This window comes from Bombina bombina, chromosome 2, assembly GCF_027579735.1.
Source record: "Bombina bombina isolate aBomBom1 chromosome 2, aBomBom1.pri, whole genome shotgun sequence".
NCBI classification, from domain to species: domain Eukaryota; kingdom Metazoa; phylum Chordata; class Amphibia; order Anura; family Bombinatoridae; genus Bombina; species Bombina bombina.
The window spans coordinates 761,688,969-761,708,782 of NC_069500.1; the positions used below are offsets into that span (position 1 = coordinate 761,688,969).

At 41.6% G+C, this 19,814-nt stretch overlaps 1 protein-coding gene across 1 annotated transcript in view; it reads right to left on the minus strand.

Moving 5' to 3' along the window:
• INSR (insulin receptor) overlaps positions 1-19,814 on the minus strand; it is a 327,427-nt gene that overhangs the window by 220,281 nt on the left and 87,332 nt on the right. The window contains exon 2 of the mRNA XM_053702881.1: positions 9,194-9,745. Within this exon, the coding sequence (XP_053558856.1) occupies positions 9,194-9,745 (552 nt within the window). The remainder of the gene's footprint in view (positions 1-9,193; positions 9,746-19,814) is intronic.

A 19,814-nucleotide genomic window follows, 5' to 3' on the forward strand; every position in this document is an offset into this window, starting at 1 on the left:
GTAAGTCACAACCTTCTCTGCCTGTGTCCTTGGTTTTTGTGTTCTAAAATGTTAATTCTAGTCTATATTTACTTAAAACAATAACTATTACCTTTCTGATTACAGTACTGTACTATCTTTCTGATGGTACTAGATATACAAAAGTATTAATAATGATATAAGACTACCTTTAGGTTATATGTATAAGCTGTATGATGACATGTTAAATATTGCCTAAATGACATAAAATATTATTGTTTACACTTTATGTAACCCCATTCCCTCTTCAAGTTGTGCGATTTTACAGATGCAAATATACAAATACTCCTTAAAAGTAAAGAGTACACAAATAATATCCTTTTCAGGAACTGCCGAATGTAAATGTGAAATAACAACCAGAACCCAATCCATATAGGATAAAGCATTAAACATATTTAAAAGGACAAACATCTAATGCACGTTTTATGACTCAGACTTTCTCTGTACAACGCTCAGCGTTCTTTTAAATATAATATTTTGTCATGGTTGGGGTATTCCGGCTGCCCCCCAGTGAACTGACAAAGCAAGCAAGACTTTGTTGTGCCAGAACACAAGCCAAAAAGGGTGTCTTATTTCTCCAACAAACTATTTTGGAAGAGGGGCAGCCCTGAAAGCAGAACCTGGCATGTGATACAAAATATAAGTGAAATGCAGGGAGCGAGCAATAAGAATGCTTATGCTAATGCCTCAGGGCAGAGTGAACAGGACAACATTTCCCTGCCATTATATATTCTGTTGCAATACACCAGTATCATATGGATCAAACAAAGACGTCAGAATGGAAATGAGCACATAATCATTGTAATGATACACTTTTTAGTCATAACACAGTTAAAATGACAATAAAACAAATGTGTGCAGGCAGCAGTTAGCTCCCACTAGAATAGGATATGTGCGTATTCTTTTTCAACAAGGGATACCAAGAGAACGAGGCACATTTGAAAATAGAAGTTAATTTAAAAGTGTCTTAAAATGTCATGCCCTATCGGAATCATGCAAGTTTAATTTTGACTTTCCTATCCCTTTAAAGAGACATAAAAATGCAAAAAGAAAATTAGCTTAAACAAATAGTTAAAATCAGTGTCAGATCAACTATTCACTACTGGGACCTAGTTGAGACAATAACAAGCGTCATGTGTGTGTCAATCCACCAATCACCAGCAGCTAGGTACCAGTAGTAAATTACTGCTCCTGAGCATACCAAGGTGTGGCTTTTGACAAAGGCTACCAAGAGAATGAAGTAAACTGAAATGTCTTTTAAAACTGCATGTACAGTCTGAATCATAAAAACAAAATTTATGCTTACATGATAAATTTCTTTTTTTTCCTGGCATGGAGAATCCACAAATCCATTCCAATTACTAGTGGGAATTGAACTCCTGGCCACCAGGAGGAGGCAAAGAACACCCCAGCAGAGCTGTTAAGCATCACTCCTACTTCCCATAATCCCCAGTCATTCAGCCGAAGGAAAATGAAAAGAGAAGATGACAAAAGGGTATAGAGGTGCCTGAGGTTTATGCAAAAAAAAAAGGCGCCATCTTAACTCAAATTAAGGGCGGGTCGTGGTCTCTCCATGCCAGGAAAGAAAGACATTTATCAGGTAAACATGAATTTTGTTTTCTTTCCAATGGCATGGAGAGTCCACAAATCCATTACAATTAATAGTGTGAACCAATAGCCAAGCTAGAGGACACAGAATGGAAGGGAGGGAGAACAAGACATGCGGACCTTAACAGAAGGCACCACCGCTTTAAGAAGAACTTTTCTCCCAAAGGAAGCCTCAGCCGAGGCAAAAGTATCAAATTTGGAAAAGGTATGCAATGAAGACCAAGTGGCCGCTTTGCAGATTTGTTCCACAGAATCTTAATTTTTGAAGGCTCAGGAAGAAGAGACAGCACTAGTAATTCTCTCAGGAGGCTGTTGTCCAGCTGTCTCGTAAGCCAACCGGATAACACTTCTCAACCAGAGAGAAAGAGTAGGAGAAGTGGCCTTTTGACCCTTACGCTTACCAGAGAAAACATTGAACAGGGCAGTAGATTGCCGAAAATCTTTAGTTGCTTGTAGATAAAAATTTAGAGCATGCACAACATCCAGGTTATGCAACAGGCGTTCCTTTTGAGAAGAAGGATTAGGACAAAAGGAAGGAACAACAATTTCCTGATTGATGTTGCAATCCGATACTACTTTGGAAAGAAATCCCAACTTAGTACGAAGGACCACCTTATCCACAGGAAAAATAAGGTATGGGGAATCACACTGCAGAGCTAAAAGCTTGGAAACTCTGCGAGCAGAAGAAATAGCAAGGAGAAACAAAACTTTCCAAAATAACAACTTAATATCAACCGAATGCATAGGCTAAAACCAGGGCTTGACAAACCCAGGAGCCAGGGAGCCAATGGTTCCTAGAATTTTACCCCTGGCTCTTAACTTTTTGGGTTATTCTATATATATTTATATGAAAATACCACTGTCTGGCTTCTAAAAGTTGTGTCTGACTCCTAAAAATTCTTACTGGCTCCTAAATTTTAAACAGAATTGTTGACACCTGGGCTCAAACGGAGCCTGTTGAAAAACTTTAAGAACAAGGTTAAGACTCCAAGGAGGAGCAACAGGTTTAAACACAGGCCTGATTCTGACCAAGGCCTGAACAAAAGATTGAACATCTGGCAGATTTGCCAGACATTTGTGCAAAAGAATAGACAGTGCAGAAATCTGACCCTTCAGAGTACTGACTGAGAAACCTTTCTCCAGGCCATCCTGAAGAAAAGACAGAATGCGAGGAACCCTCACCCAACTCCAATAGAAACTATTAGATTCAAACCAATTAATGTATTTATGTCCTACCTCATGGTAAATCTTGTAACAGGTTTACGAGCCTGGTATCAAAGACCTTCTGAGAAAAACCACGCCTAGCCAAGACTAGGCGTTCTCCAAGCAGTCAGCTTCAGATAATCTAGATTTGGGTGGAGGAAGGGATCATGAAGTAGAAGGTTCTTCCTCAAAGGCAACCTCCAAGGGGGAAGAGATGACATCTTCACCAGATCTGGGAACCAAATCCTACGAGGTCAGGCAGGAGTTATTAGAATCACCGACTCCCTCTCCTGTTTTTATACGAGCAATTACTCGAAGGAGGAGGGCAAGCGGAGGGAACAGGTACGCAAGACCGAAGTTCCACAAAACCGCCAGAGCGTCGATCAGAGCTGCTTGTGGATCTCTTGATCTTGACCCGTATCTTGGAAGCTTGGCATTTAGAAGAGAAGCCATCAGATCCATCTCGGGAACCCCCCACTCCCTGGGCTGAAAGGTCTGCCTGCTCAGAAAATCAGCTTCCCAGTTGTCTACCCCTGGGATGTGGATGGCAGAGAGGAGACAATCGTGAGACTCCGCCCACTGAAGAATGTGAGTCACCTCCTTCATAGCTAAGGAACTCCGAGTTCCTCCCTGGTGGCTGATGTATGCCACCGAGGTGATGTTGTCCGATTGGAATCTGATAAACCGGACCAAAAGTAGTTGAGGCCAGGTTGTTAGAGTTGAGAACAATCTTCAATGCTCTAAAATGTTTATGGAGAGAGAATACTCCTCTCAAATCCAAAGACCCTAAGCCTTTAGAGAACCCTAACCTGCTCCGCAGCCGGACAGGCTAGCATCTATGGTCACAATCACCCAGGATGGTCTCAGGAAGCATGTACCCTGAGACAGATGGTCCTGCAAAATCCACCAAGATGGAAATGAGCAAAAAGAATAACGTCTATGGAAGCAACCATTAGACCAATTACCTCCATACACTGAGCCACTGATGGACGGATAGAGGACTGAAGTGAACAACAAGAAGCAAGAATTTTGGATTTTCTGACATCCGTCAGAAAAATCTTCATGGACAGAGAGTCTATGATTGTTCCCAAAAAGCATACCCTGGTGTCTGGCACCAGGGAACTCTTTTCCAGATTTACTTTCCATCCGTGGTTACGAAGAATAGACAACAGAGTTTCTGTATGAGATTTTGCTAAATGAAAAGATGGAGCCTGAACCAAGATATCGTCCAGGTATGGCGCCACCGCTATCCTTTGAGATCTGACCACAGCCAAAAGGGCCTCTAGAACCTTTGTAAAGATCCGAGAAGCTGTGGCAAGGCCTAAAGGAAGAGCAACAAATTGGAAGTGTTTGTATAAAAAGGCATGACACAGGAATTAGTGATGTTCCCTGTGAATAGGGATATGAAGAAGATATGCGTCCTTCAGGTCTATGGTAGACATAAACCGACCCTCCTGAATCAAGGGTAGAATGGAGCGTATAGTCTCCATTTTAAATGATGGAACCTTGAGAAATTTGTTGAGATACTTGAGGTCCAATATGCGATGGAAAGTTCCCTCCTTTTTAGGAACCACAAAAAGATTTGAATACAATTCTTGACTCTGTTCCACTACAGGAACTGGGACAATCACTCCCAGAGAAAATAGGTCCTTTACACAGTTTAAGAAGGCCTCTCTTTTTACCTGGTTTGCAGATAACATTGACAGAATAAATCTGCCCCTGGGGGGACAAGACTTGAACCCTGTCCTGTATCCCTGCGATACTACTTCCACTGCTGAAAGAAGAAAAGACTGCCCCCTACTTGATCCAAGACTTCTTCATGCTGACTTAGACTCAGAGGAAGGTTTCTTGGATTGTTTCCCCTTATTCCAAGATTGACTGGACCTCAATGAAGTCCTAGGTTGCTCTGGCTTGGAAGAAGAGGATGAAGGCTTTTGTCCTTTGAAGTTACGAAAGGAACAAAAATTAGAATTCTGGCGACCCTTAGGTCTAGCTTTCTTGTCTTGAGGTAGGAAAGATCCCTTTCCACAAGTAACTTCAGAAATGATCTAGGCCAGACCAGGACCAAATAAAGTCTTGCCCTTGAAAGGTAAAGACAAAAGCTTTGACTTGGATGTTACGTCCGCAGACCAAGATTTTAGCCACAGAGCTCTGCAGGCTAAAACCGTAAAGCTAGAAACTTTGGCTCCCAGCCTGACAACTTGCATGCTGGCATCACATATAAAAGTATTAGCCAGCTTTAGAGCTTTGATCCTATCCTGGATCTCCTTAATAGCAGTGTACTCTGAAATAAGGTAGGATAAGGAGTCGCACCAATAAGAGGCTGCACCCGCAACCGTAGCAATACTTGCAACAGGTTGCCATTGTAAACCCTGATGAATATACATTTTTCTTAAGTAAGCTTCTAGTTTCTTATCAATAGGGTATTTGAAAGAGGAACTATCCTTAAGGAGAATAGTTCATCTGGCTAGATATAGCACAGAGTCAGCAACAGGAAACATCCTTTTTAAAACAGGGGTCGGGGAAAAAGGGATCCCCGGCTTCTACCATTCCTGAGCTATAATGTCTGACATACGGTATGGAACCGGAAATACCTCTACAGAAGAATGTATAACATCAAAAACTCTGGTAAGTTTATTAGATTTTTTAGGAGTCTCAGCAACAGTAGTGTCCTCCAATGTAGCTAGGACCTCCTTCAATAGTAAACGTAGGTGCTCCAGCTTAGATCTAAAATTAACCTCCTCTGGATCTTCTGTACTAGTAACAACAGTCTCAGAGTCAGAGATCTCACCCTCCGAAGCCACTGAGGAATGATCCTCCTCAGATAATTGAGATAGGCTGACTAACGTCGTCTTACAGAGTCCTTAGGATGAGATATGTTCTTAGATTTCCTCTTTCTCTTACCAGCAATAGGTAGGGCAGATAAGGCTGCAGAAACTGCAGAAGTTATTTGCACACCAAAATCTCCTGGTAAATACACACCCCCAGGAACTTGTTGAGAGGAACCGCAGAGCACTGCATGTGAAACTGTTAAAGCTTGGGACGTTTGAGAAGAAATTAGAGGCACGGGGGACGATTTATTAAAGTGCGGACAGACATGATGCGTATCAAGTCCGCTGCACATCGATAAATGCTGACAGCATATGCTGTCAGCATTTATCATTGCACAATCAGTTCTTGTGAACTGCTTGTGCAATGCCCCTGCCTGCAGATTGGCCGCTAGCAGGGGTTGTCAATCAGTCCGATCCTATAGAATAGGGCGGATTGATGTCCGCAGCCTCGGAGCAGGCGGACAAGTTATGGAGCAGCGGTCTTTAGACCGCAGCTTCATAACTGCTGTTTCCGGCGAGCCTGAAGGGTCACACAGAAACAGGGACATCAAGCTCCATTCGAAGCTTGATAATTCGACCCCATGGTACGGACAACATTATCCTGAGAGACATATAGTTCAGAAAGGGCAACTTTATCCTTAGACAATAATATTTTGTTTAAGTATGTGGAACAAAACTGTACAGGAGGAATGATTTGTGCCTCCAAGTAGAACAAGCATTTGTCAAAAGACATTGAGAGATTTTGCTATCAGGGTCCATAACTAAGAATTGTTTCTCAATATCAAATAAAAATAAACTCAGAACCTCAAAACCAAAATGATGTTCTGTACCTTTAACAAAAAAATTAATTTAACAAATATTTTATATGAAAAATACTGAAAAAATAAAATCACTAAATCTGCAGCACCTCTATAACCTCAGCCTCTGCTGAGAGCTTACCGCACCGGTGACCAGAGCAATTGCCATTGACAAGTCAATGACGAACTGGGACTCGCTAATGTTTGAAGAAGCAAAACAGTTAGAACTGTTTTAGAAGACTTGACTGCTCCGTATCCAGGAAACGCTCTGATAAAGTCTCCGCTCTCCGATCAGAGTAAAGTCGAATCAGAATAGCGGAGAGTGGTCATGTGACCGCATCAATCCGAAAATAAATGCGCCATCAGAAAAGCGCGCAAGTTACGCTACTGGCCCAAAGAGAAAGAAATATAAAATGTCAGTTTGCCGGTTTTGCCCTAAAACCACACACTAGAAACCCCCATGTTACATAGGGTATTAATGAAGAACACCTACATAATAAAGTGTTTTCCCCTCACAGAGCTGCCTCATATTAAAAAAGGGAGTATAAAATTAACCCCGTAACTACCTTACTCAGCAGTTTCAGTGCCCTGGTATGCTGCCCTTAAGAAAAAATCTCTCATAAAGAGATATAAATGTCCCAATATAATATCTACAGATTAATTAAAATGTGAAGTGCTAAGGACTTCAAACCTAAAAGGAGGGTAGCACTTACCTGTGGATCCGGCGGTAGGGCAGGAACAGTTTCTTAGGTGTGACAGATTCTCCTGCCTCTGACAGGAACCTGTAGAAAAAAGAAAAACAGAGTAACCAACCCTGGTTTTCTATACAAGGGGTAGCAATGATGTTCTAAAATTAAGCAAGGACTACTTTGCACCACCATTACTCTTACTAAAGAGAATTACATGGACATAGCATAGTCCCAATCCTTGCTTGCAGGGAAAAGTACCCTATTAAAGGATGAAATATCTTCAGACACTATCTTCGCACATCCTCCCGAAGTTCAAGGCAAAGAATGACTGGGGATTATGGGAAGTAAGAGTGATACTTAACAGCTTTGCTAGGGTGTTATTTGCCTACTCCTTGTGGCCAGGAGTTGAATTCCCACTAGTAATTGGAATGGATTTGTGGACTCTCCATGCCAGTGGAAAGAAATGTTCATATTGACTTAAATAAATAATAAATACTAATGTTTTTTCCATCTACTTTGACTTTGATTTTTGTGATCTACTATTTGAAAATAAAAAATATAATATAATAATTAGAAACAAATTTATTTTATTTACAAAGTTTTTAACCCCTGCAGGTCGATTAAATATATAGTCAAAGCTGTGTTCTTAAACCTCTATATGAGCCTGATGATCTTAAGCAGTGTTTCTCAACCGCGGTCGTCAAGTAGCCCCACAGGCCAGGTTTTCACTATAGCTGAACCAGTGCATATGTGAAGTAATCAGCTGATCAGTAACCATGGTTACTAACCTGCTCTAACCCATAAGCTGATCATTTCACCTGTGCACTGGTTAAGCTATAATGAAAACCTGGCCTGTTTGGAGTACTTGAGGACCGCGGTCGAGAAAAAATGTTCTAAAGCACTCATCAGTACTGTGAGGCCCCTCAAAGAAATTTACAAAAGCAAATTTTAGCGTTACAGTTATTTATCTAGCTATTCCAGGTTCTATATGTGAAGGAGAGACATATACCTTGCAATATAATGTTCAAAAAAATCCCCCAAAGATTAAACTAGATTTCTCTCCAAGCCAGAGAGGGCTTGGAGAGCCTATGAGGAGACAGCTGGTGTACAAATGAGAAGCAGGCACAGATCGATTTGCTGTAATTGTAATTCTCATCTGGAGCAGCAGAGTATTCTAGGATTGTGACATTAACAAGAATGTGCATTTGCAGGTTTTGTGAACCACTGAATGCAAAAGAAGGCAGCCCTTCTTTGTGCAACACGGCTATTTTCATTGCCCAATTCATTCTTGTGCCAATCCAATTTTAGCGTGTTGCTGTTGCACAAGAATGAATTTGGCAACAAAAATAACAGAGAAGCATGAAGGGCTGCCTTCTTCTGCATTTAGAGGTTCACAAAACCTCTGAATGCTCATCTCTAACATCTCTTTTACCCTATTGAAGAGCATCTGTTTAAAAATAAAATGTTGTAACACAATAAAGCTTTTCCTTATTTTTATACTTGCATGAAACTTTTAAAGTAAGGCAGACAATTCTTTATAGTATCTTACATATAAAATGACTCTGCATTCAAACATAATTTCCCCACTTTGAAAAAGACCCCATCGGGCAATAACATATTCAAATTCACAATGAAGACATCAGAACTATATCCTACTCATAGAGATTCCATAAACTTCCAAAGAAGGCAAAAGAGCAAGCATGTTACATATAGCAGGATCCATCTTTTGGAACAAAAGTGATAGATGCTATGTATTGTTCACACTAAAAAACTCAGAACTAGTGTAAATCAGCAATGTGAAGGACTTAAATGATCCATATTTGAGGGAGAAGTAACTTGAAAGAAACTTACTTTTTTTACATATCTTACAAAAATATTAAATGTTTTAGCTCACACAGAGATATTTCCCATTCAAAAATATAAATTTTGATACCAGGAAGCACTGAAACAACAAATAATTATATACTATTATTTAAATAAGGGATTATAAAGGAAGAAAGTAAAATAAACCTTTTAAAGGAGCTACAGAGTGCTATTTTTGACTAACCTTTTTGGCAGTGATCCTGAGTCCAGCACCGTTCGGCAAAAATATCAGCAACAACTGTAGCTTGACACTTGCTCTTGCCCTTTACAGCTCCAGGACACACATCTCCACATTCCTCCTTATTATCCTTGTTAAGGCCGATATAGTTGTCCTGCACTGACTCGAGAATCAAAGACCAGTCAATAGTGTTGAGGTAACACAGCTCATTGTTCTTCTCAATTCTAACTGATCCCCGTTTGATATTCATCAGATTGTAAAGTCCAATTTCACGCAGATGTACCATCTCAAAGATGACCAGGGCGTAGTTGAAGAACAGGCGTGTACCACGGATGACTATGAGGTTGGGAAAGAGGTCCTTCAGACTCTCAAGACCATAGACACGGAAGAGAAGGAGGTAGTCGGTAATTAATGTAAGGTTAGGAAAACTCATTCCTTGGAAGTCCTCCGGTTTGGTTTTGAACATAAGCAGTATCTGGAGATGACCTTCGATCACTGTGCAGTCCTTCAGCATACTGAACTGAGTTATATTATTCCGGATATCCATACTGTTGCAAACTGGAAGTAATAACAAAAAATATTAATGATAGCGAAATGTGTTACAGTTACTACTGTTGTATTTTTTTAAAAAACATTTATAAGACTTGCTCCAATCATCAAATCAATAGAAATGCACATTTCCTGCAATTAACATGTATTTAGAATGCTTTCATTTAGCCTAGTTCATGTGACAAACAAATGTATGGTACAACAAATAGATATTTTAGTAAAAGACTAGCAAAACAACAACTACTAATAACTTATTTACCTGACTGAAAAACCTGTTGTGAATTAAGCTTGACTATTTATACACCCACAGAGTGCTAGCTTCTACCCTCTTACCATGGGCTAGATTAGGAGTGGAGCTTCTGCTTTCTCAAGCGCGATATTTGTGCTCCAATCGTAATACCAGCGCACGCAAATGCACAAATATTAACACATAAATGTGTATGTATATAAGCATATACATACCTGTATATATTTAGAGTAATAACACAGTCCCCATAGACCGCAATTTAAAGGCACTTTCAGTGCAGTTCTTTTTCTAACATCCCAGATCCGCACACTTTAACCCCTTAAAACTGCTTTGTGAAGTTATTAAAAAAACACTAATTATGCTTACCTGATAATTTCATTTCCATCGAGGGGAGGAGAGTCCACGGCTTCATTCATTACTATTAGGAATTAAGAACCTGTCCTTTTTAAATAAGGATAGCAAGAGAACAAAGAAAAATTGATAATAGGAGTAAATTAGAAAGTTGCCTTATCCGCATGAAACACCAGATAAGGATGGTTGCTTTGCAAGGCAGCTAGCTCAGATACTCTGCGCGCCGATGCAATAGCCAACAGGAAGAGAACCTTCCAGGACAAAATCTTAATGTCAATGTAATGCATAGGTTCAAATGGAAACCTCTGCAAAACCTTAAGGACTAAGTTTAAGCTCCAAGGTGGAGCCGACTGTCAAAAGACAGGTCTGATTCTAGACAGAGCCTGAACAAAAGATTGGATGTCCGGGAGCTCAGCGAGTCTCCTTTGCAACAAAACTGATAATGCCGAAATCTGTCCCTTTAAGGAACTAGCGGCAAGACCTTTCTCCAAACCTTCTTGGAGAAAAGCCAGAATCCTGGATACCTTCACCTTGTGCCAAGGATATCCATGCTTCTCACACCAGGACAAGTAAGTTCTTCAAACCTTATGGTAGATGCGACGAGTGACTGGCTTCCTTGCCTGAATTAGTGTATCAATCACACTTTCAGAAAAGTCTCTTGGCTAAGACTAGGCGTTCAATCTCCACGCAGTCAGCCTCAGAGAATCTAGATTTTTATGTTGAAAGGGACCCTTTGACAGCAGATCCCTGCGACAGGGTAATATTCACGGCAGAGAGGACGACATCCCCACCAGATCCGCAAACCACATTCTCTGCGGCCACGAAGGAGCAATCAGAATGGCTGAGGCCCACTCCTGTTTGATGCGTGCCACTACTCAAGGTAGGAGTGGTAGCGGTGGAAAGATGTAAGCTAGGAAGAAACCCCAAGGAACCACTAAGGCATCTGTCAGCTCTGCCTGGGGATCCCTGGACCTTGACCCGTATCGAGGCAGCTTGCAACCGAGTCTGGACGCCATGAGATCTATCTCCGGCGTTCCCCATCTGTGAAAAATCTCTGCAAACACCTTCGGGGTGAAGAGACCATTCCCCTGGATGGAAGGATTGTCTGCTGAGAAAATCCGCATCCCAGTTGTCCACACCTGAAATGTGAATCGCTGAAACCAAGCAGTCGTGGGACTCCGCCCACTCCAGAATCCGAGACACTTCCCTCATCGCGAGGAAGCTCCTCGTACCCCCCCTGATGGTTAATGTAAGCCACCGAGGTAATGTTGTCGGTCTGGAACCTGATGAAACTGACCAACTCCACAGAAGGACATGCCTTCAGAGCATTGTAAATTGCTTGCAGTTCTAGGATGTTGATCGGAAGAAGAGACTCCTCCCCGGACCACTTTCCTTGTGCCATTCTGGCACCTCAAACAGCTCCCCATCCTGTCAGACTGGCGTCCGTGGTCACAATCTCCCAGAACAGTCTCAAGAAGGATGTCCCCATGGACAGCTGCTCCGGACAGGTCCACCAAGAGAGGGAGTTCCGAGTCCGAGCATCCATAGATATCAGCTGTGATAGATCTGAATGATCGCCGTTCTACTGTCTCAACATGCACAATTAAAGAAGTCTGAGATGGAACCTGGCGAATGGGATGACATCTATGCTTGACACCATGAGACCTATCACCTCCATACATTGAGCCACTGACGGGCTTGTGAAGGACTGAAGGGCCAGACAGGTCGAAGCAAGCTTCCTTCGTCGCTGATCTGTGAGAAATATCTTCATGGACATAGAGTCTATTATCGCACCCAGGAACTCTACCCTGTTGCTGGGAACCAGGGAACTCTTTCCTGAGTTGATCTTCCAACCGTGAGATTGGAGCAGAAGAAGAATAGCCCTCAAATGATCCTCTGCTAGGCTGAACGACGGCACCTGAACTGGGATGTCGTCCAGGTAAGGCGCCACCGCAATGCCCCTAGATCTGGCTACAGCAAGCAGCGTCCTCAGAACCTTTGTGAAGACTCTCGGGGCCGTTGTCAGACCAGAGGGAAGGGTCACAAACTGGAAGTGTTGGTCCAGAAACGCAAATCTTAGGAACCTGAAGTGATCCCTGTGAATTGGCACAAGAAGGTAAGCGTCCTTCAAATCTACAGTTTTAACAAACTGCCCCTCTTGAACAAGGGGCAGGATAGATCTGATGGTTTCCATTTTAAACGATGGAACACTCAGAAACTTGTTTAAACACTTTAGGTCCAGAATCTGGCGGAACGTGCCCTCCTTCTTTGGGACCACAAAAAGGTTGGAATAGTACCCTAGACCCCTCTCTGCTAGGGGTACTGGTACGATACCCCCGAGAGAGGCGAGATCTCTCACACACCTTAGAAAGGCCTCTCTCTTCTCTGGTTTGACAGAAGGAATCTTCCCTCTGGCAGATGGGATCTGAACCTATTCTGTAGCCCTGAGAGACAACTTCTAGAACCCATGGGTCTTGAACGTCCTGCAATCATGCGTTTGAGAATTGAGATAATCTGCTCCCTACGTGATCCGGAGACCGGTAGGGGGCCGCCCCTTCATGCCGATTAAGTCTCGGCAAGCTTCTTGCTCTGCTTATCTTGTTCCAAGAATGAGCCGGTTTCCAAGATCCCTTGGACTGGTCCGCTTTTGCGGCGGGTTGCTGGCGTTGGGCATTGTCCGCACGAAAGGGACGAAAGGTAGATACCTAGGGCTTAGCCTTTTTATCCTGCGGTAGGAAAGCTCCCTTGCCTCCCGTAACCGTGGATATGATCGAATCCAATCCTGGACCGAACAGGATCTTACCTTGAAAAGGCAGGAACAACAGCCTTGGAGGTCATGTCCGCAGACCAAGATTTTAGCCACAGAGCCCTGCGCGCTAAAACCGAAAAACCTGACACCTTAGCATTCAGGCGAATAATTTGCATATTGGCATCACAGATGAAAGAATTGGCGACCTTCAGTGCCTTAATCTTCTCCTGTATCTCGTCGATGGAAGTCTCCCCTTCGACCATATCACACAGGGATTCACACCAATATGTTGCAGCTCCGACAACCGCCGCAAAGGCCGCTGCAGGCTGAAAAACAAACCCTGTATTCGAAAACATCTTTCTCAACCTGTTTTCCAGCTTTTTATCCATGGGCTCTTTAAACGACAAACTATCCTCGAGAGGAATAGTTGTCCGCTTCGCGAGCATAGAGATAGCCCCATCCACCTTGGGAATGGTCCCCCACAGCTCAAGCTGAGAGTTTTTTAAAAGAAGAAGGGGAAAAGGGTGACCCTAATCGCTCCCATTTATTCTTAATAATATTTGCCATCTTAACAGGAACCGGGAAAGTCTGAGGCAACACCCTGTCCTCGTACACCTTGTCAAGTTTAGGAATCGCAATTTCCTCCAGGATCTTAGGTTCCGGAACCTCCAGAGCAGCAAGTACCTGTCGCAGCAGAAAACGCACATTTTTTATCCTAAACCTATAATCAGGCTCCTCCACAGCAGGAGGCTTAGATGACACGGACTCGGACCCAGAATGGGCCTCATCCGAAGAGTCGGAGTGGGCCTCGCCCTCGTATAGAGCCTCTGGATCTGCCATCGGCGAGGACAAACCCTGGGTTGAGCCGCCATGATACACCCTACGTTTGTGCTTAGCAGAATGTGGTAAGGCATGGATCACTTTAGAAACCACCGATTCCAGTTGGTCCGCAAAGTCTGACGGCCAATGAATCTCTCCCGAAGGAGTAATGGTTGGACCCCGGGACGCTGCATGTGCAATTGGAGATGAAAGTAGGGAACGCACCTCACGGGACGAAGAACCCTCAGAGGTGGACGGCTCAGTAACACTAGACATCCGTTTACATTTAGATGTTGTAACTTTATCAAGGCATGAGGAACATAGTTGAGCAGGCTGATCTACCAGAACCTCCTCACAATAAACACAAGAATGAGGCTTTGTTAAGGAGGGAGAGCCCTCTAACGCATCACAGTCCTCCATCGCTTGCGTTTATGGGAAGACTAGCTTAATTTACAAAAAGGCACCTTTATACCACCAAAGGCCAGGGCACTCATCACATAATAAGACCCGGACTACAGAAACCGCTATGTCTCCTGCGCCACAAATCAACAGAGAAGGATAGATAGACACACCCCATCACGTGGAATGCCTGGCAGGACTAGGGAAAAAAGCGCCAAAAATGGTCACGCAAGATTCCCGCAAGTCACCTGAAAGTTCCACACATTGCCAGAGCCTCATCTCACACATAACGGAGCAATGACACAATAAACAAAATCATGTATAAACCCCCCTGTTCAATAATCCCCCTTCCAGGAATATTAACCCTTGATTCTGTAAAGATAAAAAGGCGACACATTGTGACCCTGTCTTCTATGTTATCATCATTATCATCAATAATAAAAATTAAACGATCTTACCAGAATCTATCCCGTGGAACAGGAACACGGCCCTTGAAGTGTGACAGGTTAGTAGCGTCGCTCCTGACATGGACTTGAGTGAAGAAAGCAGGCAGCGAAACTCGTCAACGCTGATTGCTTATGGAGCTGTTAACATGAGTCGGGATGGTTTCACAGAAAGACTCTGTATCCCTGTATCTCCGGACTCTAACTTTCGCCCAGGCCCTCACTGAGAGACTGACAGGACTACTTAAAACTCCAGTCTCACTGCGAAGAGAATTACCCTCCATCCGAGACTACTCTGAAACTCTGGCACTCCTCTGCCATTCTCCTGTGACGAAAAGCAAAGAATGACTGGGGGATGAGGGAAGTGGGGGAGGTATTTAAGGCTTTGGCTGGGGTGTCTTTGCCTCCTCCTGGTGGCCAGGTTCTTAATTCCTAATAGTAATGAATAAAGCCGTGGACTCTCCTCCCCTTTAAATGGAAATAAAAAAATAAAGATGGAACTAGGTCTTATTTTTATTAAGGAATTATACACATTATTTTGGGGGAAATTGGTGGACATTTATCTCATTAACCAGAGGTATGAGCTCTGGTTAAAGGGACACTAAACCCAATTTTTTTTCTATAATGATTCAGATAAAGCATGCAATTTATAAGCAACTTTATAATTTACTCCTATTATCATTTTTTTCTTTGTTCTCTTGCTATCTTTATTTAAAAAGCAAAAATGTAAAGCTTAAGAGCCGGCCCATTTTTGGTTGAGAACCTGGGGTATGCTTGCTTATTGGTTTGCTAAGTGTAGCCACCAATAACCAAGTGCTATCCAGGGTGCTGAATCTAAAATGGGACGGCTCCTAAGATTTAAATTCCTACTTTTTAAATAAGGATAGCAAGAGAACAAAGAAAAATTGATAATAGGAGTAAATTAGAAAGTTGCTTAAAATAGCATGCACCATCGGAATCATTAAAGAAAAAAAATGGGGTTTAGTATGCCTTTAATGAAGTCTAGCTCGCAGTAGCATTAACCAGTTACTTGTAATGCCTGGTTATTTACCTTGTGTCCATAAACAGGCAAACTTGCCCCTTTACAGGCGCATATAGCGATTCACTTGTAACATGGCCTTATATATATAACCAGGGCTCTGAAGTTGCGGTAATCATTCTAGCGGAAATCGCAATTGCGCTCATGCGTTGGCATTTACTTTCAACTTGTAATATGAGTACAATTTAACTTGCGCACAAACGAACGTAAAAGCACTCCACTCCTAATTTGGCCATAAGATTGCATGATATGTTATTCTACAGCAACACAACAGACATTTCTTGTAATTAGAAGGTGTTTACTATCCATTTAAGGTGTAAAATTAAATTATAAGCGCTAGAGATGACAACCCAGCTTAACTATTGGATTCCCCTCCAGGAAAACAAGAAAAGTGAGAACAAAAGAACTGGTGATAGTTAAGCGCTAAAAGCAAGGGTTTTGAGAGGAGACTGTTTATCTTAAATGAAGCAATGTGACGTCATGTAATATGAATATAAAATCTAATATTAGGAATAGTGGTGAGTGCTGTGTAGGTTACCAGTACTAAAAATTATAGGTGGAAAATAGCAATATATATATATTGATATAATATAATCAACTAAAAGAATAGAAGATGCAAAGAGGGTACAAATAAGGATACAGTTTATTAAAACAGATGTCTAAAAACAATGTGTCAAGTAGTAAACAAATATTAAAACTTATGTATCTAAAAGTGCAAGGACGTCTCCCTTATTTGTTACTTTTAGTAACAATAGATAAAAAAGAACGGATTGCAGTATATAATACTTGCGTTTTCAAAGTGATGTTAGCAACAGTGGAGCAATAATATGTCTCCTAAGATGTCCAGTATAGAAGCAAGGTAACTGTCGGATAGAAGCCGCGTGTGTACGGCTTGGCGTTACCAGATGATATTGAATGTGCCTTTTTATTGCTCCTACGTGACCGGTGTGACGTCACTGATGCCAGTTACATACGGCGTTTCTATAGTAGCCCCTATTCCGCAAAAAATGTGGTCACATTGCTTCATTTAAGATAAACAGTCTCCTCTCAAAACCCTTGCTTTTAGCGCTTAACTATCACCAGTTCTTTTGTTCCTACTATCCATTTAAACCAGCAATTAAATATGGTGGGTGCAAGAAATATTCAGGTGTGTGAATGCTATGTTTATTCTTCAGTCAGTGAGTTGTAGAAGGTCAGCTACCCTCTGAGCAAAGAAACTTAACACAGAAGCTTGCCATTCTGACTGCCCTGGATTATCAAGCCTTGCAAAAAATAAAACATAAAATATTATATATTATTTTTTATTCAGATAACGTTGAACTGAAAAGTTAAATAAAGAAAAACTGGAGAAGTATTAAACAGAATCTATTTTCACACTTAACCACTAGAAGATAACCTCACAATCCAAACTAGTGTTGTTTTCCAAATCTTTAAGTACTACACAGGCAGTACACATAACCATTACTTTCCAAAGTAAATCTAGCCTCACAAATAGCTGTGAATGTTGTTTTTGGCCTTAGACTCCCTATCAGAGCCCTAAAAGTTTCCTGAGACCTAGAGACCACAGTCTAATATACCACTGGACATTAATTCAGGCTACTTAAAGTGAGAGGGCCTGCATTTCTACCAAACTAGCTATGAGTGTCCTTACAGAGCTCATTGGGTGTTCAGACCCTGATGACAGTCCCTAATGTTACCAAAAGGAGTAAGCAAGGAGTGCAAGGAGGAAAAAAAACATACAACATTTTACAGATAAATTAATTTCTTTCATGATGGTTAGAGTCCATGAGCTAACACGTGTGGGATTAAAGTCCAATCCTACAGGAGGTGGAAAAACACCCCAAACAACAGAGCATTAACCCATCCCACTTTCCCATGATTCCTTAGTTATACATATGGCCAAGAGAAAGGAGAAAATAGGAAAAGTAGGAAAAGAAAATCAGGGTAAAAGAAGTACAAATTGGTAGAGCCAACAGCTGTTATGGAAAATCAAGAGTGGGTCTCAAGGACTTTGAAATTAATTCAGTAGTGAAGCATACATTCTGTTTTCTTTCATAAGATGGTGAGAGTCCATGAGCCATCACATGTGGCATCCTATACCCGAGCTTTGAAGTCCACGAGACTACTATAAAATAATGTGGGAACAATGGTTAAAGCAAGTAGAGGTAATAAACAGAAACATTTTTAATAAAAAAAAGCCTAAAAGAGGCAAACGTGTTGAAATGGTAGAATTTGGTAAAGATGAAGAGGACCAAGTAGCTGCCTTGCAAATCTGTTCATTGGAAGCTTCATTTCTGAAAGCCCAAGACTGCTTTAGTAGAATGAGCAGTAATTCGTTCAGCAGGAGATCTTTCTGGCTACTAGGTATACTACTTAAATCAAGGATTTAAGACACATTGCCAAGATGATTGCAGTAGTTCTCTGTCCCTTGCAGGGACCTGATAAATGAAAAATAATGAAAAGAAAATGTTAAGGCCTTTACTACATCCAAGTTATTAAGCAATCTCTCTTTATTTATTTTTTGGCGCTGGACAGAGAGATGAGACTGCAATTTCATGATTTATGTTTTCAGAAGTAAAAGTAAAGCACATAACGGATGGGGAAGGGATGGCGCTTAATAGCCCACTCTATTGGAGGGTACCTACCCAGGGTGCAGTTTCTTTCTGCCTAATCTGTGCTTTCCACTGAAGAGAACTATCCTGTAGTATTTCAAGTGGTTTGCTCTTAAAACAGCTTTATCCTGATTTACAAAATCAGGTAAGGTAAATCACAAGATAGAGCAGAAAGCTCAGATACTCTTCTGGCCAGGGAAATAGCCAAGAGAAACTTTCAATACAACAGTTGAATGTCCTGACCACGCATATGTTCCAAAGGCTGAGCCTGAAGATCACTCAAAACCAAGTTAAAGGGCCATAATACCCAAATGTTTAAACACTTGAAAGTGATGCAGCATAGCTGTAAAAAGCTGATTAGAAAATATCACCTGAACATCTCTATGTAAAAAAGAAAGATATTTTACCTCAAAAGTTCCTCAGTAGCAACCTCCCATTGTAAAGGATTTCTAAGCAGCATTTTAGCGTGTTTGTCCTGGGACATCTGAAGGGACTAGCATCGTGCACTCTCATATTATTTCACCAATCAGGTAAAGGAAGCTTACTATGAAATCTCATGAGAGTTAAGTCAAATCTCATGAGATCACAGTAAGAGTTCATGACCTCAGCACTGCTGATGCTGATTGGCTGCTGTTCATTTCTTCATTTTTTTTATTTTTACCTGCAGCTGGGAGCAGGTGAAGTATAACTTTTTACACAGAACTTACTCTGCTGAGCTGAGGAGATTGTGAGGTAAAATATCTTCCTTTTTTACATAGAGATGCTCAGGTGATATTTTCCTGTCAGCTTTTTACAGTTATACTGCATCAAGTGATTTAGCATATGAGTATTATGTCCCTTTAAGGATTCCACAGAGGGGAAGCAGGCCTGTTAACTGGTCTTTTCCTGACCAAAGCTTGAACTAAGGATTAAATGTCAGGGTGTCACGAAATCTTCTTGTGATAAAAGACTGAAAGGGTCTTTAATGGAACTGGCTGATAAACCCTTATCGAGAATATTATGAAAAATTTTAGAATTCAAGGAATTCTAAGAATTCTAATGGTGATTCTTAGATTCAAATCAGGAAAGGAAAACATCAGATTTTGTGATAATTACATCTTGTAACAGGCTTTCTGGCCTGAATCAAAGTGTCTGCCACTTGATCTGAAAAACCTCTTGGAGACAAAATAAGGCGTTCAATTGCCATGGGTCAAATTGAGAGATTTGAAGTTTTGATGGAAGAAAGGACCTTGAGAGAGAAGGTCCTTCCCAAGAGGAAGATGCCAAGGCTGGCTGGAAGACATCTGTACCAGATCTGTGTACCAAGTCCTGTGAAGCCATGCCAGAGCAATTAGAATCACTGAGCCCCTTTCCAGTTTATCCTGGCTATTATTCTGGATAGTAAAACAAAAGGAGGAAAGACGTAAACTAGATTGAATG